The sequence below is a fragment of the Trachurus trachurus genome, assembly GCF_905171665.1.
Source record: "Trachurus trachurus genome assembly, chromosome: 23".
NCBI lineage: Eukaryota > Metazoa > Chordata > Actinopteri > Carangiformes > Carangidae > Trachurus > Trachurus trachurus.
Window position 1 is genome coordinate 12,857,873 of NC_139912.1, and position 22,870 is coordinate 12,880,742.

At 42.1% G+C, this 22,870-nt stretch overlaps 1 protein-coding gene across 1 annotated transcript; it reads right to left on the reverse strand.

The window, feature by feature from the left end:
* Positions 1-1,730: 1,730 nt before the first annotated feature.
* On the reverse strand, positions 1,731-15,307 carry rassf8b (Ras association domain family member 8b; the record flags this gene model as incomplete). Its single annotated transcript, XM_083999405.1, has 10 exons — positions 15,101-15,307; positions 12,790-12,856; positions 7,557-7,727; positions 5,332-5,682; positions 4,336-4,541; positions 4,008-4,211; positions 3,832-3,906; positions 3,303-3,425; positions 2,394-2,517; positions 1,731-1,846 (listed from the first exon to the last, which is right to left on the reverse strand). The coding sequence occupies exons 3-10, from the start codon at positions 7,666-7,668 to the stop codon at positions 1,731-1,733; spliced, it is 1,311 nt and encodes a 436-aa protein (XP_083855531.1). The 5' UTR covers positions 7,669-7,727; positions 12,790-12,856; positions 15,101-15,307.
* Positions 15,308-22,870: the final 7,563 nt, after the last annotated feature.

A 22,870-nucleotide genomic window follows, 5' to 3' on the forward strand; every position in this document is an offset into this window, starting at 1 on the left:
AGATTGTACTTCAACGGAGAGGTCGCAAACTGACAAGAGAACTGCTTTTGTGAATATCTGAGTGCAGATTCAAAGCTGAAAACTTAATGTTCCCACACTGTGTATGGCACTGGTGTTACACATGCACACACACACACACATTTAAGTTTCCAGCCTCACTTTGGGCATTTTTTCCATTATCTGCTGCAAATATTTTATTCACATTTACAATTTGCAGATATTCACGAGTTCCTCAGGTTGGTACACTTTGTCGGTATAAGCTGCATACATTTAAAAAAAAAAAAGTACATTCATCTAACTATTAATGTTGTGTCACGCTAGCTTTGGTTCATATGAGACATCTTCAGATCATTAAAATGTTAGTTAATCAGATGGAAGAAATGAATACAGCCTGTTTCAATAGTCTGTGTGTGTCCCTGCTTCATGAACACAGCAACATGTCAAACACTTGGCCAGTATTGTAAGTTGCACCTCAAGTAGTACACTGAAAGCAAAAAGTGCTTAGGCTTTGTTACAAAACAATATAAAAATGAAGGAACAATGACATAATAAGAGCCGAGGGCAGGACTAACTTTCACACAGTTAACTTTGAGCTGGCTGAATAATAGATGTTTTGCCACCACCCAGTGGTGAAACTGGGTACAGAGTCATTGTCGGCAACTTCTTCAGGCTGGATTTTTAACTGCAGGCTCGAAGGCCTCGCTCATCACTCATAGCTCCATTCATATTTTCATTTTTCAGAGAGAGAGGAACAAAAAGCTTATTAATAGCTCTAGCAAAATGAAAATTCAAACTCAGCCAAAAAATGTCAAATAATTGATTATACTACTTTGCGCCCCCATTTTTATTTGTATTCATCTCTATTTCTTTAATATAAAGTTGGCTAGTTGGGTTTTTTTTTTGTTTTTTTGATGGTTAAACATTTTTCAACAGAAAATATGGGGCAACTTTCCTGTTTAAATCAAAGCAAAAGTTCAACTTCACATTGAAAGAAAAAAAAACACAGGGTTATATTGACATCAGTCACCATGACAAGGGATCATCACCTGACTTGGTGCTAATAGTAAATTTATATGGCGCATAGAGTTCGGTAGCTACCTTGAGTTTGTTTTTGACATTATACTTATTGACGTCTGGCTTCGAAAACACCAGAATAAGGCAATCAGATATGGCTATGGTTATAGCACAGGTGTGGTGTTGCTGTTTGTGCATGCTCGTGCATGAATTATTTACTTTATGCATAATGTTTACATGTGTCCAAACTTTGTAACCTGAAATTTTTCTCCACTTCATGAAGTACAACATAAAAATAAAGTTTATCCTCGCCGTTCGCCTGGAGCCTCCTCAACTTGACAAGAACACGTTTGCTGGCTTGTAGTTTTTGAAGAGGAATCTTCACTCATCCATTCGAGTGCAGTTAACGTTTGTTTGCAAATGGATTTGACATCAGTTTGAGCGTCAGTTCTGGTACGATGGAAGAAGAGGCAGTGCAAAAAAAGATGCAAAACAGACCTAACTTGTCTTTCATGAACCCTTCGCTGATCCTCCGTCATGTGATGTTTCTTTTTTTTTCCCCCCTCCTCAACATCCTCCACAGTTGGGGACGTTGCTTCGGTTCAGTGTGTATTGCTCAGGAGCATTTCAGCAGTTCTGTGAACCTCCCAGGTACAGAAAACATTCCTGTAGCACCAGGCTGCTCTCCTGCCTGAACAATAACAACGTCTCCTGGGTCACACGTAGATGCCCTCGGGGTTGAGGCTGGAGGAGATGGTGCTCTGAAGGGTGCGCAGGTCGCTGGGTAAGAGACGTGAAGATCCACGCCTCGTCAGAGAACCGGACTCCACCTCTGAAACAAGAACAACAACACACGTTACTCTTCTAACTTCAGCCTCGGCTTTTGATCCACAGCTCGTTATCACTTTACCGATGCAACATAATAATAAACCATCCTCGGAGCAAACACGTCCGACTAAAACTTGGTGAGAACTATGAAAGTTTACCACATGACAAAAACCTTTCTGGGGGGATTTTTCCTTTTGAGAATGAAAATAGGGGATTTTCTTTTTGACTTGCTTTGAAACTCTTACAGCATTTCATGGCTGCTGGTGATCTGGTCCATGTAATAGGGTTACAGACTTAAGCTGTTATGGCACAACAGTTTTGCCTCAACAGCTGTTAAGTCTTCAGTCTAACCTGTGAGCGCCAGAATGACCACAAGGTGGCACTGTGTCCATTGTTTTCACACATCTATGGTCATTATGTCGAGAATGAGGCTGTGAAATTGAACTTGAAATTGAAAACAAGGTGATGGTGATGTGTCAAGTCACAACATCTCTGCTTGTGTGTGCATGTTATATATACACATGTATGTGTGTGTGTTTGTGTGTACGTGCCGTCGTTCTCTCCTGTAGGTTGAGCGGGCAGCACAGTGACCTTGGTACCAGTCTGCTGAATGAACTGCTGCAGGTTGACCTGTCGTAGCTCTTTTGTCAGCTGCTCCAGCTCCTGCTCCTTATCCTGCACCGGAAAAAAAAAAAAACACACCTGCACTATGGACAAAACCAGGTTTACACCGCTAACCTGACATGAGGAGTGTAAATCAAATAATACACCTAGCCACCTTTCAAATCCTTAGATAAGCATTACTTGAACTGATAGTGTTCTTATAGGCGCTAAACCCTGATTTGCATCTTCAGCATCCGCTCAACTTCGACTGAGGTGGATTTAATTTGTGAAAATCAATGAGGGATCACACCCTACTCAGGATCTATCCACAAGTCATAACTGAGTTGAGACAGCGAAAGAGAAGACTTAGCTCCCAGATGGTTACGCAACCGCAGCCAAGGGATTGTGTACTTATTCAGGCCCCCTCTCTAATCAGGCGAAGAATGCTGTAATACCCCTCCCTCCCTTTCCCTTCTCATTACCTCACGCTTCCCACACCCTGCTGGACCTCGCATGTACACACGGCTCCTCTACTCATACGAGGATGCATGCATCCACTGCACATCCCTGCAAGCCAGAGATTAAACTTTGCTTCACTGCCCACGACTTAATGAGCTTAGATTTCTATGGTTCCACCTGGTTTGCTGGGGATCGAATTTTCACACGCACACACGCTGCAGTGACCAACTTTTTAATTAGCACATTTTAATTTTTTTTTTTACTTTACTTCTTCGGCATCCTCCAAACACATTGGGGACACGCTGCACTTCAAGTGAACCTCCAAAGAGGATCTGAGGATATTGAGGTTTTGAATAAAGAGATAAATAAAAATACTGAACAGTAAAATCGGAGCTGACCTGTAATCTTTTGCCTGACTGGCCGAGTGAGCGCTCCAACGCCCTGCAGCTGCTCTCCAGCCGAGCCGTTTGTTGGCTCTGCATTTCCAGCTCTGCCCTCACTTTCTCCAGCTGGGCCTGCACCTGAAATCCACACAGTTGGAAGAAGTGAGAAGTGGAGGGCAGTACAACTTTTTTTCAGAGGGGATGGACAAAAGCAAACTAATCCTCCTTGTGAAAACACGTGGGAGGATGCTCTTTATGCTTCAGTCTGTTTTGAAGTTCAGGATTTGAGTGCTGATGCAGTGTTGAGTTGTATTCATCTTCATATTTAAGCAGGAACAAAGGAAAACTTTGTGGCTTTACACACTGGTGGACTCTAATATGTCCATAAAGATGAATTGTTTCAAGCTAAATTTCTTCATTTATAATCACATTAGCCCTTGGACTTCATTTCACCAGCACATGAACCTATAATGGGGTCAAGAGACACTGATTTGTTTTCAAACAGGCAGCAAGTTAAAAAGATTTTGACAAAACCAGCCTCTACCTCTTCCTCATTGATCTTCTGATTGAGCTCGGCCTCCTGCTGCAGTCTCTCCTGCTCCACGCCTGTCTCCATTCCCTACACAACATGACGGGAAAATAAGTAATATGGCAGAAACTGGCATGGAAATTATCTTTATTAAAAACCAACAAACTGAATCTCTTTGATGCCGTGTTCACCTGTATGCGTGCTAAGTACTCTGACAGCTTGGCCTCGCAGTCACGTACACGGCCCTGCAGTTCCACTAGCTGCTGCCGGAGCTGCCGCTCGCTCTCCTGCTCGATCTGCAGCTCGTTGTGCCAGAACTCCTCCTCCTCCATCTCAGCATCGTTCCTCCTCACCTGCTGCTCTAAAAGCAGCAGCTCCACCTCCAGGTTTTCTCTCTGGTTAGATAAGAAACGTTTGATTTTAGATCTTAAAATCTAATGTATTTCAAAACAAAACATGAGGGTTTTAGAAGCTACTCTTCTCTAAGTAACAGCTCTGGCAGCTGTGGGTTTTCCTCACTTCATTGGCCTCGCCGGCGGCCTCCTCCCATTCGCCCAGCTCGGCTTCACAGCCCAGCAGACGACTCTCCAGGGCCTGGAGTTTGTCTCTCTGCAGCTGCACCAGGCGGCTCAGCTCCCTGGCTGGACTCCCAGGTACAGATGCGACTCCACCACCTCCAACTCTGCTCAGGTTCAGACTTACACTGTGCTGCTGTGGCTGTTTGCCTGGTTGGATGTATGGATGATGGGAGATAAAAGGTTGTTGACGAGCAGAAAAACAGAGGTACAGTAAGAAGGGATGGAGAGAAACTGGATGACTGGAATATAGGCCAATGGTTCTCAAAGTGGTCCTTGAGAGGATCAAAGGGGGTCCCCAACTTTTTCTTGAAATTTTACCACTTTTCTTTTTAAAGAAATTTGTACCACTTTTTTTTTAGATTTCTTTTGTTTTGTTTTTTAGTTAGTTTTTTTTTTTCCCCCTTCAAAATTTTACTCCTTTTTCAATTTTTGTAATTTCTTTTTTAAAATACCACTTTTTTCAAGAAATAATTTTAAAACTTTTTTTTGGAGAAATTTTACCACTTTATTCTAGAATTTTTTGAGATTTTTTTTTTTTTTTTTTTTGGAGAAATCTTACCACTTTTTTCTAGAATTTTTTTTAAAAACATTTTTTTTTTTGAGAATTTTTACCACTTTTTCTGTTTGAACTGAATGTTTAAACGTTTTGGGAGAAATTTGACCTCTTTTTTCCAGATATTTCTCCACAATATTTCCAAAATTTCACGCCATTGGCACCAATTTGAACTTACATTGACTAAAAAAGTAAAGGTCTCAGAACTTCTTCCCTTTTTTATGGTCTCAGAACAAATAGCCTACTTGTGTATTTCTGGTGTTTGCTTCAAATTTTTGTCCAATGGGGGTCCGTGGTCTAATTTCTGTCAATTTAGGGGTCCTTGATGTAAAAAAGTTTGAGAACCACTGATATAGGCTACAGGACAGAATATGAACAGTCTACCTTCAGCATCTCTGCTTCTTCCAAATATGTCCCGCAGACCTTTGGCCCCGCCAGTGAAGGTCAGAGACTTCCGTTTGGGTTCCCTTCGTTTGAGCGAGCGGTCTGTCCCTGACGGGCGGAGCTTGGCCAGAGGCGGCAGGCTCTGTCTGTAGAAGCCGCGCTCTGGGACGCGAGCCTGCCCGTCAGAGGTGGGCCGCTCGCTAACGGACGGGCCGGTCCGCTGAAGGATGAGCTGCACGTCGCTGGCATACTGACCCCACTTGTTTAGGGACACCACAGGGTTTTCATGTGGAGCCAGGTGACGTTCTGTCTCCCGCCATTTCTCGATCAAAGTATATCTTCCTGTGCGCCCTGGGGCAAGAGAAAAGAAAATAGCTGAATATTTGATATTACCAAGATAGACAAAAAGAGGAGTCGGCAGTCCAGTATTCAGTGGCTTTATTTATGTTCTCTTTCAATGTGCACATGATACTTTCCAGATCTACCTCAAGTCCAGACACTTTCCTGTTCACCGTCATCTGGCTTGCCAACTCATTTCCAGTCTGTTTATAAGTGCACTTTACAGGACGCTGACCCCTGCTCTGTCTTTTGATCTTACACATCACCGTTTGAGTCCTTAAGCAGGCTTTTAAGACTGTTTGTCCTGGTACTTTAGACATTGCAGGTTACCTTTTTCCACTCGACCTCCTGCCAGCTTACACATTAAAAGATTTATCCCCCACCAAGACACACAACACTGACGCAGGATTAGGTCAATCAATATCAGGAGAGACAAAGCGGGATTGGTTAAAATTGATCTGTAAACAATGTCTCCACATTAACTAAAACTAAACTCATCAAGTAGAGGTTTTAGTTTAAAATTTCATCCAATAACAAGTGTTTTAATGGTTTCCTAATAGGAAAAGCTTTGACTAACTTAACTCACACATGTCCAATAAAACTGCATCTGTCACAGTTGGTGAACCCTTATCTTTGGAGTTTACCTCTGGGCTTTGGGATCTATCCTTGGCCCCATTGAAAAAAAAGTCATTGAATAAGGTTATTTTGTCATATTTCTAGAAAGTAGCAGTGGTAGCAGCACAAGGAGTCCATTGTGTGTTGTGATGAAGAGAAATAAAACTCACAAAACTCAATCCAATGAATTCTTTTACAGCTCTCCCACGCTTGTCCACCATTGGCACATTCAGGACCTTTCCCAATGTGTTAGTGAAAGGACTTTACAGTGGGAAAATTCAACTCAAACAGTGGCAGTGTTGGGAAAGGGACTGAGTTCAATGGCTCACAGCTTTGTGTGTGTGCGCGCGTGTGTGTGTGTGCATGTGCGTGCCTACATTCTTGCCTGCACACATGTAGATAAGAGCTAAACACTGCCTATTGCACCCTCACCCTCATTTTGCACAGTAAGGGTCCTTGTAAAAGAGGCACATTCATCACCACAGCCATTCACATCAAAGTGCCCCGGCCTGGACAAAAGGCACAGGGGACACAAAGGACAGTGGACGCCATAACTCCTGCTACACTGTCACTGTGAGGAACACAAATGTTTTAAACTCAAAGAAAAATCCATCAGTGGGGTTGGTGATGAATTTGTCTTGTTTTAAAAAAAAAATGTTCACACGAGCAATATAAAGACATAATATTCTTTTGGGCGTTGGATACACTACACTAAACTTTATGTAGCCTACAATATAACCCATACGATGACTAACAGAGGCAGAGCGTCAACTTATTCCTCTGCAACTGAACAGAACATGTCAATAAAGCAAAGTCTGCAGCATGACTCATCTTGTTTATAGGCTACAGACCAGTTATGGCAAATATCTTTGTGCCCTCAAGTCTCTTTTCATTTTCACGCAATCTATCGTCTCCACCAAGTCTAACAAACCTGACTCAGGGCGATATTGGACACAGCCCCACATCACAGAATGACCCTGAGGGGATTTATCTAGGGCGAAATATCATTTACATGATTCAGGTTTTTCAGCATGAAAGCCAGATGGAGGGGATTTTCATCTTACTCTGTTAAATCTCCTCCTCTCTGGTGACGCTCTTTGTCTTGTTATTAATTTGTCTCTTGGATTCTCCAAGACTTTTGTGTGTATTTATATTGGGCTTATGAATTATACATTTACAATTCACACTCTCCTGATATCAGCTTGTTTTCAAACATCTGCCACCTGTGAAAAGGAGCGATAAAGATACTGTCAGAAGTAGTTTGTGTTTACCAATGGCTTGTGCCAAAGCGATGACCACTTCTTGGCATGTGGTGAACTCCGTGACCCCGCACACGATGCGCTGCACTCCGTCCACCCACACTTTCAGCTCCATGGCCTTCATCCAGAGGCCCTCATTCCTCCACACCACAAGGGGGCGCTAATAACGATTTACTGTCCATCCTAAAAGACAAAGAAAATAGTGGTCAGTACCAAGGGGGCAGTTGTCGGCATGGATGTATTGGTTGTCGGTCTGAGAAGTGAAGCTCACTTCCGCGTTCAAAAAACTGCAATCCCCCCAGCTTCCTCTGGGGGCTGGTACCAGAAGGGAGCATTCTCCATAGACCCCCATGTTAAAATCGCCGGCTTTACATCCTCAATAAACATGATCAAAGCCTGGTACCATTACGTTTTTTGGTTTCAACCGATAGTTTCTACCCCCGCACACACTCTGAGGGGGGTGAATTTTTTAAAAACTCTACCGTTTTACTGTTATTAGGTTTAAAATTCTGGCCAATTAGGGCGCGGAAACGTTGAGTGACAGGTCCGGAGACCGCTGCTTCGAGGCCAGTGGGCGGGTTCTCGGCCGGCCAACGGCCGCACCGCTCCAAATATGGCAAGTCAAATCCAACATGGCGCGGTTCAAACCCCCGTAGTAGCGGCACAAAACAGACTCACCAAAACCAATGGGTGACGTCATGGGTGCTACGTCCATTCTTTATACAGTCTATGGCCAGTACATGAAAAATAAAAACCTTTGAGCCGCATTTGTCATCAAGTACAATGGAAAAGGTGTTGCTTATATCCTTTTTATCGTCTTTTAGCTTATTGTTTTGGTTTCTGTCCTGCAGCTACACTGAAGCAGCCTGTTGTTCCCAGTTACTAAACTGAAGACAGACAAAGTTAGCAACTGCCTGGTGGTGGAGCTTTTAGTAGCTAAGATTTGTATATTTGAGGAATTGGTTGAGACCAAACCAGGGCTAAATTGATTTTGAATATTGAAATTAATCCAGATGTTATAACTCATTTCACTGTTAGGTTTTAATTGGAAGCTTAGGATATTTGTGTCATTGATTTACAAAACTCTTTCATCCAATGTTATCTTATTGTCATGGTATTCCCAGACAAACTTTAATGTGTTATTATTCACAAACGTACATTTCCCCCACCTCCTGTTTCAGTTGTTACCTCTAGAGAGCAAGGATTAGCTAAAATATCACACCGAAACACACCTCATGGCTGTACAGAGTGACACCAGTTTCTTGTAAACGAACAACTCATAGCAACTCACAACACTTGTTCTTTTGAGGAGCCGTAGTGCTGCTGATTAATTGCTGCAACAACCCACTTGTGGTGCAGCAACTGTGACCGTCTTACAGGCCTCATTCGATATATTTTTCATTTGCTGGGGCTCGGCGCAGAAACACTTACAGCAGTTGCATGCACGCAGAACGAGAGCCATTTCAAACTGCTGACACAAGCACCTCAGCAGCGAGGCAGTCATTACGAACCTGGCAAGGCAACCACAGCGGGCCGGAGCAACAGAGCAGTGAAGGAGCAGATGCCTAATGCTCAGACTTTTTGCAACCCTACTGGGCAGCTGCCCTCCCTCTTCCTGTACGGCCCATCAGCTCTGCTCTGATCCTTGTCTTTCATAGCGCTCGAGGCTTCCCTTAACAATTTAGGTGCCTTCCATCTTCATCACAGCTGGAATGGGACTCCCATCTCGCCTGCAGTTTCACACTGGTCCCACTTGAGGCCTTTTCCTACTGAGACTGCAATACAATGCACACTCCACTGTACTGGAGGCATCTGGTGAGGGCAAAGCTTGTATTTAGTGGGGAGCTGGACAATTTGTAAATGCAGACCAATGCTGGAGGATGCATATGAACCCAGACACCTGTTAGTACCCAGTAAATACTACGACCATGAATTCCTCATGAAGGAGGCTCTGAGGCTTCCTCTTTAATTATGTTGAACAAAAATGTTTAATTATGTCACATTTTACAAGTGAGGCGCACTGTAACCATAGTAACTCATTCACACACCTGGCTACGGAGGGAAGCAGCAGAATGGGAATAAATGACAAAAACAGATTTATGGATATTTGTCACTTTGCCCCGATGCTCTGAAGATCTCCCTGTTCCTCTGTAGCTACGGGACATTGAACTCACCACCACGGAGGTTGATGCCGCCATGGGAGGCAACTAGCTTAGCATAACAGATAATTTTGGCAACAGCAGTACAAAAAGATGAGGTGTAAGTAGGCCTATTAGTCATTTTTTACAAGCCAGTCAAAACATGGCAAGAGTTAGGCGAGTGAAACCATAATCCTGTGTTTACTAAGGAAAACTTGGCTCCAGAAGTTTCTTTACAGCTTGTTAACAAAAGGTCCGTGACATGGTTTCATAACACGCGGTATCCCAACAGATGATGTGATGACGCCTGACATTTTCACAGCTGTGGTCGACATGTTGCAATACAGTGTTTATTCAGTGTGGAGCGACATCCTGATCACGCCGAGGTCTCATCCAGGAGGAAGAGCCAGTTGACACAGGCTTGTAAACCTGAGCCTACACTCCATCTCTGACACTTTTGTATACACACACACACACACACACTCACACTTATTGCATGTATGCGAGAAGCTGCACTGAAGTCATTCACTCCTCTGTGATACAATTATCATGGTCCTATCATCACAATAGAGCCAAATTTATTTTCATTTCATTCAAAGTCAAATACATTTTTGCTGAGGAGAGAATCTAACGTGCATGTGTTGATGAATCAAGGTGAAGGAGTTTCTCTTTTAGCTCTGAGAGACTGTTTATGAAAATGGCAAGAATGACATAGGCTATGTTTTCAAGAGATGAGTAAGGTGCCACATAAGACTGCTTCGACTGTCCTCTCCAGACTGCATGTCATCTTTTCCACTAGTTTAATATTGAATTAAAAAAAGATGAGTCAAGTTTCTTGGAGACACTTTTCAGCTTCGAGTGCAGACAAGTAGAAAGAACACGTATAGAAAGAGAAGATATTAGGTAGAGAGACCATTTCTTTCCTTGACTTCAACCCTTGACACAAATATCACAGCATATACAAGAAGGGTTTTATCAAGAGTAGGTGTACAGTGCAGCGTAGCGCCGTAGGAGCAGGCAGCTGTGCAGGAGCAGCTCAGTAATGGAGCTGAGCAGATCTCCAGGTTCATGAGCTTTGATCCTTCTCATAGCTACAGAGATGCTCTCCATGGATGCGTCCAATGAGAATCACAACAATAAGCTACTAGTCAACTGGATGGAGTAAAACACCAAATCAGGCCTCAGACTAATGGATATCAAACTAATCGAGTTCTCCGCTCAGCAGATCAAGCAACAATCGCCTTTGTAGTTTTGTTTCCTCATGGAGACGATCCTCAGTTTTCTTTAGCCTGCTGTATAACTTTGAACACTTTAATCACTAGGATACCTGCTGCCTCTCTCCCGCTCCTGCCCCCTATCCCCCCATCGCTGTTGCTGTTCTACATTTTCATCATACTATTTCCACTTGCTCTCTGGTTACGTCTTTGATCTGAATCACAGTTACTTTGAAGCCCCCACTGCCACAGCGTGAATAAATAAATCATACGGGCTACATGACGAGTATACACAAATTAGTAGGAAAGCAAAGTGCGCGTGTGTGTTTCTATTTTGGTTTCGGCTTCACTTTAAAATGTATACGTCCGTATTAAGTATCAGACCCCTATGGTTTAGCTATATACATTTCCATGGTGGAGGAATCTCAACCTGTGGGAAAGGTGCTGTATCTGTTGGAATTTCCTCTTCCATTAGTCACAGTTTAATAAACAGACGGATTCAATGCTCCACATTCCTGCTCCACGTAGTAATCTATTCACAGAGGATCCAGGACAGCAGAGTTTGCTCTACTTATCTTTCAACATTAAGTCACTTTAAGTGGATTCAGCCTTGATGTTTAGCCCATTAACACCCAGAATGAACAATGATATGAGATCATTTTTCAGTAAACTACAGTCCTTATCTGTTAAGACAGCTCTGGTCAAAGTTTAGATTTTTATTTATGAGTATGTTACAAATCTAATTGTAGATTTAAAGTTTTTTTTTTTAATACTGGATAAAAACATTAGTAAGTTAGCATATTGCAACTGTGCTGATATTAGCAGTTAGTTAAAATGTATTTTAGTATGTTTTCTTTGTATATCACAAAGCTAAAATAATTGGCCCAGTTCTCCAAATGCGAAATTATAATGTGCCATGTACTTTGTCTACTAGATTATGTAACATTTTCCATTGTTTTAGCTCCAGACCCTCACAGTTATCAAAATGACATTGCTCTCACATAGCTGGCATATTACAAAAGCGATATAAGAAAAAAAAATGTCTCTGCAGTGTAGAGAAAAGGTTGCTGCTATCAGTATAACTCAACAACTTCTGCTGCAGCCATTTAGGGTTCAGACATGAAGAATACCATCGTGTGGGCTGTGAACTGTCGAGCTAAACTTAGTTGTGACTTCAGTCTGCCTCCCCTGAAGTTTCATTCTCTGGATGCCACAGAAAGGCAGAGTAAGGGAGGGGACACAGCGTGGCGAGTCACCGTTTCCTATTTGCATCTCCTCAGACATGGACAGTTAGTTCACGAGACGGATCAGCATGAAAATGCCACTGAAAGCTCCTTTAATATCCCCAAGCTCAGAGTTAAAAAGATGTTAGGGTTGAAAAATGCAAAGAAAAGCCTCTGATGCCACACCGGCTACATGATGGGGTTTTAATGCAAAATACCCAGAGAGGAGTTCATTTCCTGTCTTGTTCAGTTCAGTGCTCTCTGTCCATCGCTAAATTAAACTTTAACAGACCCATTGATTAGGTTTGAACCCCTGACCTTTACTCATTTCCCCCAGGATCCTGTCAAACAGAACATTGTTGCCATTAAAAAAGTAAAAACTTCAGCAAGTTGTTGTTGCCAAAACAGTCTAATGTCAATCAAATACATATAATTACATGTGAAAACTTTGCACTGAAATAGACGCAATGACTTTGAAAGCAGCAGCAGTTCAACAACACACGATGATGCAATCACAGGCCAATTTTTAAAGTAACAAGGAGGCAGCGGCAGCATGAGGGGGGTCCACTGAAACAAGTGCTGTGCAGACAAAAGAGCATGCAGTGTGTGTGTGTGAGAGAGAGAGAGCCCACATGGCTAGTGGCATGACTGGATGCAAACAATCCCTCACCATGGCGACACAGCTCTGGCTTTGTCCGAGCCTTACACAGATGACTGGATTGATTGGAGGGCACGCTCTGGGAAAGTAAACCAAACAATCAGCAACAATTAAGAAGCAACCTGCGCTTTCCTGTCACTTCCTCTTTGTCTTCCTCTGAATGTGGGCTCCGAGAAAACATGGAGGCGTTCCACTGCAGCGGGGGTATCCCAAACTCGGGATTAAATGGGGGTGTTGCTGCTGAAAACGTCTCAGAGCTGATCTGCTGGTGGAGATTAACACCAGTTTGAACTGGAGCTGTCATATGGTTTTAAATGACCTCTTAGAGGGGAAACTATAATCTCTCACTCCAGCTAAGTAAATGCATTTCTCCATCAGCTACAAAAGTGAACGACATACAACTGGGGGGAACAGAAATACCTGCACTAGATTTAATAGTGATCTGACATTGCCGCTCCTTCAGCCGTGCTGCTAGCAAGGCTAAAAATACCTGCAGGAAATGCGAATGTCAGCAGGTATTTCTAATATAAAAAGCAAATTAAATTAGTGATGTGACCCCTGTCCTCAGACAAGATGCCACTTCTCTTGATGGACCACGCTGGACACTCAGGGGCCCACACACATTCCTGTTCCTCATAGCTATAATATAGTACTAGATTACATTAGGAAATACTGCTCCTCTAATTTTTGTTTTTGTTCATTCAAACCGCCATCAAAGTGAAACCTTAATGTTTCAGCCTCTCGAGTTCCTTTGCGTTTTTTCCACTCAGCTGTGTGCTACTGAATGTAAACGCCTTTTAGAGATTAGTTCCACATCAACTTTGTCAGCTGAGGAAAGTGAGGTGGCTGCAGGTGCAACAGACGCTGGAATATGCCGAGTGAAAAGCTTCAGGCAATAATCAGACAGAACAGCTTTTCCATTCAGGCGCTGTCAATCATCTGCTCTGCAAGAAACAGTGAAACGATTTTCCAAACAGGCAGCGTGCATGGCGTTTTGTGTGGACGTTTGTTGAGCATTTTATTCCAAATGGCTGGAAATGGCTCCAACAGCAGTGGAAACAAGTTGTGGTTAAAGTTGTGCCGCAGCAGACACTTTTGGCGCGCAAGTGTAAAATGAGGATGATCACCATCATGTATTGAAGCTGGGTGACACCTTGGAGTCTCAAAAGTTAAAGTTAAAGCTAATCAGCAGAGACAATAAGCCTTTAACCCTGTAAGACTCGGAGCTTATAGCTGACTGCGACCGGGTGGGAGGGGCGAGTCTGCTGAAAGATTTACACTGTGAAGATGTGTCTAGTTTGAATTTTCCTTTTACCACAGATGTTTATGCAAATATCGACCACAGGGATGAATCACTGCATTATCAAGTCAATAAATCAGAATATAGGAATGACAGCTACATGTAGCCTGGATCTTCAGTTTGGCAAATGGACCGGGTGTTTAAAGTAGTGAGTGAGCAGCTGATTCAAGATTAAAATGCTGTAGTATCCATCCATCCAGGAAAGGAAAGAGAGAATCAAAGGTCAAATGTAGTTTATAGTGGAGGTGTGAACACTGTGGCCTGTGAAGAAGTGTTGTCCTTGCCTCCATCACACGTGTGCTTCAAGGACTCCTTACTCTCCTACTATAGCCGTCTGACTCAGTTGAAGGAACTCTGATTAAAACCACTGCTGAGTGAGCGCTTATAGCCCAACTCTATTAAGAGATTCATCACTGCAGGGCTCAGCTCACTCACACACTCACCCTCACACTGACCACACACTCATTTACTCACTTCCTGCTGCCTCATGGATCAGGTATGTCACCATGTGGAGGACCTGCCCACCCAGTATCACACTATTACAGGGTGTACTCCAGTGTGAAATATTAACTAAAAGATTATATAGCCTAACATATGTCAACAATTTTACTTTATCTTAAAAAATATGGGAATTAATAAATCTGACCCCCAAAATAAAGTTACGCAACTACAGCTGATCAGCCTCTATCCGTGTGTTGCCCTGTCTTCCACATGTACACCAACAGGAAATTCACTAAGACCTGTAGTAATCCAGTAGGTACATTTAAAAACCTACAACGTTATTTAAATAGCAGTGGATTTTTTAAATGTTGGCTTGACTGACGCATTCAAAGCCACAGCAGAGAGGACTGGCCGCAGTCCGCCCTGTGTAAAACAGCCCAGGCAGCAACATACCTCTGTTCAGCGGCAGATCACAGTGTATCAGAGCGTTTCAAACTCCCCCGGTTCGGCTGTAAACCTCTGTCTTTCTCCCTGGAATAAAATCCGGTACTTTCCTCTGCATGTTATGTGAGGGCCACTTACGGGAGAGAGATCCTGTTTATTCCCAGCCGATCCACCGCCTGCATCAGAGTGAACGGAGCGCGCTCATCTCATCCCCCCGCCTCTGTGGTAACAACCCGTGTGTGGATGTAAACATGCGTCCGGCTGGTCATCGGACATCCGACATGGGGCTTTCAAGCATCTACCGCTCCGCCTGTTGACCTGCCGCTCTGCCCATCACAGAGAGAGAGAGAAAGAAAGAAAGAGAGAGAGGGAGAGGGAGGGAGATCACGGAGCTTGTTGTAAATTACATCGGAACAGAACTGGGACACCGCAAGGCATGATGGACCGGTTAAAGCTGCAATGCACTGGCGACGCAAATGGACCCCGAGATCCACTCCTGTCTGATGCAGTCACATTGAAGCTGGAGGGGTTTGATGTGGCTGTGGTGGGGCAGCAGTACTGTCTACATGTAGCCTACATTAGTGTTCAGAGGGAAACAGTTTGCAGGATCAGGTGTAAAACAAGGACATGAAAAATGACTATAATCCTACAAGTGTGTTTCAGTTTGACACAATTTACTGTAGAATGTGTGTTTGGATGATTTTAATTCAATCTGTGCTTAGTTTGAGCACTTCTAACTGTGGAGGACATGACTCACATTTGTGTCAGGATTGCCACACATTTAGAAAATAAAATAAAAATGCCATAGCTAGAATCTTCAAGTAGAAAAGCAACAGGCTTCAGGTGTAAAGTAAAACAATGCCATTGTGTGTAGTCCCCTTTCAGAAATGTATGTGGGCAAAACAGAAAAAAAGTAAATGTTCTTTTAAATCTACACAAAAAAAGTCAATTTGTTCAAAACTCTTTGCACAACAATTTCTCCCTCATTTGAATTAATCAAACATGCTTTGTTTTAATAACTGAAAATGCTCATTCCCACTATTGCTACATTATGCCTTGGAGGTTTTTTTTTTGTTTTCCACATCACACTACATAGTACATTATATCTAGATATCCGGTACAAGTATATTTATCCATGACCAACCTAATCCTGGTAAAGAAGAAGTTTTTCCTACATTTAGTAAAATGAAGCAGAAAATATTCCAGTGTCAAACTAGATATGCAGTCTGTAAAAGTGAGCCTGTTTTATTTGGATGGGGATTTTATAATGCCACGTACACATTTAGTTTCTTAATTGAATCCACTTCTCTCCCCTCAGTTAAGTTATGTTTAGTGTAAGGACTCAGAAATCAGAGTTTGAGTTGTGAATCCATGTATGCCTGCTGAAGAGTCTGCAAACAGTGGCAGAAAAAAAAGCGTCATAATCCATTTAAGTTTCCTTTTTAATTCTTATCTGAATCCTCTCAATTCTTTATGGCAAAGCTTTCAACCCAGGGCCATGTTTTTTTTATGGATGCACCATGCCATGAAGTGGAAATATGCTGGATCTCTCGTGCATTATTTCACACACTTCTCCCCAAAAATACCGTCTGACATAATTGGTATCTTTGGAAACATTGCGATTCCACTAGAATTAAACACACTTCTGTGGGTTTGAAAAATGTTTCGCTGCACAAAAACGAGTTAAAAGGACACAGGGAAGGTCTGGACAGAGATTAAGAAGTCATGAAACAAATGTGTAATGCAAGGAGAATGTTTATGTTCTCATTCCTGAGTCATATCCAGTGTCCTTACTTTTAAGGGCAGCGGCCAATAAGCTTCACTTGTCATTGGATAGTATTACAGCCCAGATACAGCAACGTGTTTCATTTGACAGAGCTGTTTTACTAGAGCAAAACAGGTGTGTGTGTATGTGTGTGTGTGTGTTTGTCCTTGTTTGAATTCCAGTCAACACTCATGTCTTCATGTCTCCCAGCATTAATCATGACAGCTGCCTGTTGTGCTGATCTTGCAGAAACCCAGATGACCTTCAGCTTTTCAGTAAAATGTAATTTCAGTGACAGTCAGTTCCTGATGTTATGATACCGACCTGCTCAGACTGAGAAGAGAAGCATTTTTGTGCCAAACTTCTAACCATGTGACAAATTTACTGGACTAATCGGACTCTTGTTGCACAAATCCCACAAAACCCAACTTTGTTTGCAACTCTTAACATGACTCATAAATTTCATAAAACTCGTGACACGGTTCTTTTGCTCGCCAGCTTTTATTCTAATAGCAGCCATTTGTTCCGAGGTTGTACAGTAGGTACAGGCCTGTATATCTGTTTACAACTTAACTCAGCAATTAATCCTCAACATATGGTTGGGCTGTTGTGACTATCAAGCCAGGAGTGATAGATGCTTTTCTTTGCTGGCAGTGTTGACAAGCTTTGACATATGCTTCGAGGACTTAAAGCCTTAGGTTTGGTTGACAGAGATTTGTACTTCGTTATGTAGCTAGATAAAGCCTTCAAGTCAGAGATAGGAAAAACCATTGTTCAAGGTCCCTGCACAGGTGTTTTCACTTTCACCATCTATGTGATGGATCTTTCCCATTTTCCTGTCAGGTTTCTTGCATCTCTTCACACTTTCACCCTCGTCTTTCCACTGGTTTCTGAGATTTGGAGTGAATCCCAACACAGTAACTCCTCTCCAGGTCAGAGGTCTAATCATCCAGAGCCAAACTCCTGTGCAGGTGAACAGGAGCCAGGTGCACCATGCAGCTCCTGGTTCAAACTATAAGGCTCAAAGTCTTGAGAAAGTGGAAGTATAATAACCTTCATAAAGACCAGCAGCAATAGAGAAACAATTTTTTATGTGGAGAAGATTAGCTGCTTCATACAGGTGTTGCATAGCTGAATAATACCTTGCCAACATCTGCTCCATTAATAGAGAGAAGTTAAATTCGGCCTACAGACAGAATATAGTCAACATATCAGACCCAACAGTTAATGTTATGCTACTTAATAAACTGGATTACATAGCTAATGTTATATTAGCTAGATTAATATAAAACATAGGCCTTCTCATGCTAAACATTGGCTAGTTTAGCATCATATTCTACTCATGATCAATATTGGCTAGCTTAGCATTAGACATTTTCCACACACGAATTGGTTGTCTTCACACTGAATGTTAAGAACTTAAAAATGATTGAAACCATGGACTTTTATGGATTTATGCAAATTATTCCTGGGCCTTTGTGAATTTGGTCAATGAGTCATATCTCAAGTGCATCACACTCAGACATTCAAAGTGAAACCACTTAGCCTTGAACTTTCTTCTTTTCTCTTCTGGTACTTTAGTTTGCTCTTTCCATTAGGCTACTTTTTGGATATATTTTGAGAAATACATCCCCCAGTTCCTCATATCGACATCTCCTTGATAAATTCCTGAAATCCGTGTTGTTTTGACCTTCTGCTTTTTCTCCCTTGTCCACATCGTCTGTGCACTGTTAGCCATCAAGTCACGAAGACAACTCTTGACCCCATCTATTGTCAGGACCTCCAGACTTGAAACACTCTTTTAAATCCGTTTCTCAAACTCTCCTGCATGCTTTCTGTGACCAGCCTCCTCTGTACCAGTCACAACACAACCTCCTTGACCTCAATCAGTCACGAGTCAGGCCAGCACACTCAGACACTGAAACGCTGTGAATTTCAAAAGCACTCCACAATCCTCATTCACAGTCCTCATCCTTCTTGACCTGTCTGCTGTGTTTGGCACAAGCAGCCACTAGTTACTCCCTGGCACCACTGCAGACCATGAGATTTGAAAATATAACTGTGTATGATCTTTTTCTACCTGACTGCCTGCATCTATAAGGTTTCATTGCTGGAATCACTCAAGTGCTCATTCCTTGGGAGCTCCCTCATATTCCTCGTTTTCCAAGAACTGATTTGATCCTCCCGTTAGGGAGCTAGGGTTACAGTTAAGGTTAGGTAAAAATTTCAGATTTCTCTTCCAATTTTCTGTGTTTGACTGAAACTTTAAGGCAGACTGATCGCTTATAAATTCACCATATAAAATTATCCAGTATATTTCACAAGAAAACATTGTTCTTTGTTGATACAGTGGTTAAAAAAAAGATGTTACACTTGATCAAAGTCCTTGATGGATTCACTAGTCTGTTTAGGAGGATCATACTGCTGAAAGGTCAATTTCTGGTTCAACTTCAGCTTTTAGCATAGTTATCTTCATATGCTCTTTGATATGATGCAGATTTCATAGTTGAATCTCTGAATGCAAGCTGCTCCATCCCTGAGGCAGCAAAGAAACCTCAAACGATACATTTCCACCACCACACTCGGTTGGTTTGAGGTTATAGTCTGGTCTGTGCCAAACAAGTCTGCTGTTACTGTGGTCAAAACTATTTGCTTCATCTGTCCAGAGCATTGTTATTACAAAAGCCCTTGGTCTTTTTGGGCAGGAAAGGCTTTTTCCTGGCATGACTCCCAGACACATGCACTTTGACACCAACAGGTGCGAATAAAGCATTCCTAGTGATCGGGTACGAAAACTTTGGGGTTCTTGGAGATGTTGTTTTTTGTTGTTGTTGTTGCATCGAACAGTTCATGGGCTGACTTCTCTGGAGCAGTTTCAAGATGATTTTCCTCACATCACAGTATGAGAGGACACTTCAGTAGAGTGGGCACCAGACCTGCTGCCAATCAACGGCCTGTAATCAGGAACACCTGGTTGTAATTCTGTGCAGGTGAAGGTGGTCCATGTGAGGGCACTGCACTCTGTTTATTTCTGTATCACCCTCATTAATGGAACCATTTCACGTTTGCTTATTCATATTCCCACTGATATCTTTATTTTGTGGAGCATAAATGTGTTCTTGGATTTATAGCCTCCTGATAGCCCAAAAGATTTATCATGCAACCCCTCAAAGTGTTCCTGACCAAGGCTGGGAATCACTGTCCTTGCAAAATATATCATATCAATGTCCAATATGTCCAACAAAAAATTCTGTCCATTTAATGCAAAATAGAACTGTTCACGTGTTTTATTTTTTCAGGTTAAGGTCTTCTGCTCTCACATTAATTTCTATCTTTAGTTTATGTCTGTAAGCTTGAGCCTTGAGAAATTCTGTTTTGCTCTAGGAGGGTCTCTCCAACCGGTAAAACCTTTGTCCCACTTTCATAAGCTCTCCCTGCTCTGCCTCCTCTCTCAAGGAGAAATGTTTTCTACTGAGACTTCCCTGAACCCCATAACGATTGCTTTGTTACTGCCAGCTGATGGCTACGCATCAGACTGCCTGTTATCTGGCAAACTTAGGTGTTTTTAATTAGCTGCGCTTTGACCAAGAAAGGGATTAACTCAAACATGGACAAAACAAAGGCAAAATAAAACTGGGCTCAAGGGGAAGATGTTTTTTTTTTTTTTTTTTCTCAAAACAAAGACAAGGGTGCGTTGCCAAAAAGAAAAGATTTGCTTTGAAATGACTCCAACGTGCCATAAATGTATGCAAAAATAAAGTTTAAAAGCCAGAAACAAAACAGAGATGGACACACACACCCTCTCGGCCCCAACCCAGTGTGTGTGTGTGGACTGAGGCTTTTTAAAACCTAAGCTCAGCTGCAGGCAATCCCTCCTGATGAGTGAGCACCGCCCACAGCTGAGCTCACTGACAATGGGTAACTCCAAAAAACGAATCAAGTTTTTAAATCTTCTCAAAGTCTCATTTAAATGGATGCCATGTCATTTTGATGCAGTGATCACCAAATAAAATGCTGCTTATTCATATTGTTCATGTCTTTCAGGTGCGTCAGACAAAATTGAATACATACCCATTGATTTAGGGTTAGGGTTAGGTTAGAGTTAGGGGAGTTTTCTTTGATTTATTTGCATTTCACCCCACTTCTGACCAAAGATGTATTGATATTATGTGCCCTTCATGATTATATATTAAAATAAAAGTTAGCACAACTGAAAATATTAAGTGCACTACTACGGTAGTTTTAAAATAATCAACTCCACAAACACATATGTTCAGAATAGCATCTTATCTTAGTATAGGAATTAGTTTGGTTTGCCCAATATTCTTTGTGCAATTGTTGTCAGACTAAACCACATTTAAATTTTCAATCAATTCTAATCTCAGCATACACTTAACTGCACTTCCTTCTTCTTTCTTCTTTTTTTTCCCACAGTGTGTTGAGCAGGCTGCTGTGCCTTTGGGTTGCAGTGCCAGGAACCTGTGAAGTGCAGTGACCTCTCTACTTTACAACCATCTGGTCCGGACTTAAAAAACACCAACACACACTGGGTCTGAGTTTGTGATATTACAGGGTGGTACTTCATTCCAGACATACTCAGAGGGGCGAAGACACATGTAGCCTGCAGGAAATCAGGAACCGCTGGACCGAGTCCTGCAAAAAAAAAGAAAAAAAAAAGTCATTTCATTTTAGATCCCAAATGTTCTTGAGTGATTATGTCAGTGGATAGTCATTTGCCCTGAGCGCTGACGCCCCTGACAATGGCCTCAGTGTAAAGTTTAAAAAAAAGAAAAAAAGAAGCTATACTGGCTTCCTTTGGGTCTGTTTTCCACTGCTGCTGGTCTGTGAAAGAGTCCTTTCTCTCTGTGCATCAAACATGTTCAGTCATTATGTGTCAACCCTGGTATGGCTCACTTCACTGCCCTGCTCCAGTAGCAAACAAATCCTTTCTCATGTGTCTCGACACCTGTTACCATCGGCTATTTTAGTGTTTTGGACATATATTATTTCTGCGTTGGGCTATAAATATCATTCTTCGGGCCTCAGAGGACTTAATCCTTCATGTTAACAGGAAAGAAACTTATCTTGGGTACAAATGCGAACATTCAATTATTCTTATCAACTAATCCCAACGATGCTTGTCTTGAAGTCTGTCTGGTCACCTTATTCGTGACAAGAAGATGAGGCGCTCTCTCCGTGAAATAATAATAAATCTGACCAATTCTCAGAGCAGTATAAGCCGTGGAGAGACAAGAAGGCTGTTGTTAAAAGGATTTGGCTTCTTCAAAGCTTTTCTTTTTCCTTGCGCCAAAGCCAAAGGCTTGAAAATCGTGGACTTTGTCACCAAAATAGTTCACTAAAGTGGGTGAATTAGAGATTATTAGTGAAAAGAGGAGAAGTGCAGGGTTTAGTTCCTTAAATAGAAAGGCTTAGGGTTTAATCTAAGAGCTAAACCACTTAAAAATGTAGGATTCAGAATTTATGAATATGAAAAATAAATGTTATTTGGGGACAAAATACAACTTGGGGACAATTTGACTGTGAATCTTGTCTCTGCTCTTCACTGAGGCAACTGATGAGCTGTTATGCTAATGCTACACCACTGCCCTCTGCAGGACGCATTAACAACAGACTAATACTTCTCCTGATTTTAACAGATTGAAACCTGACAAGTAAATTCATTGAATTTCTCCACACCCTTTACCTCTTTTTTCCTACTTATTCACTCATGCAACTGGATGTGAAATGCACTTCATATCTAGTCGTCTCAGCTTTTGGGCACATGAAAGTGTCCTGCAGCAGCTCAACATAAATCCAGAGAACAGCAGGAGGAATCTCGTATCAGTGCTCAAAAGCAATTTTAGGTCATGTCATGCTACATTATGGCCTGTGTACTTGCAGACAAAGTGCTTTCTACCAGCACACATCCTCTGCTTTTGTGCAGCCTGGATATGCAGACACAGAGAGAATCACTGATACAAAGCTTTAATTACTTTGTGGGATACTGTTAATTTGATTTAGAGAATTCAGCCACCGTCTGAAATGAAGTGATGCTTTTGTAGATTTCCCAGTTGGGATCGGCTTCATTAGATAGTGTGGATCTCTGGGGGAATTTGGCTGTTTAAACTAAAAAGTGTCTCGGC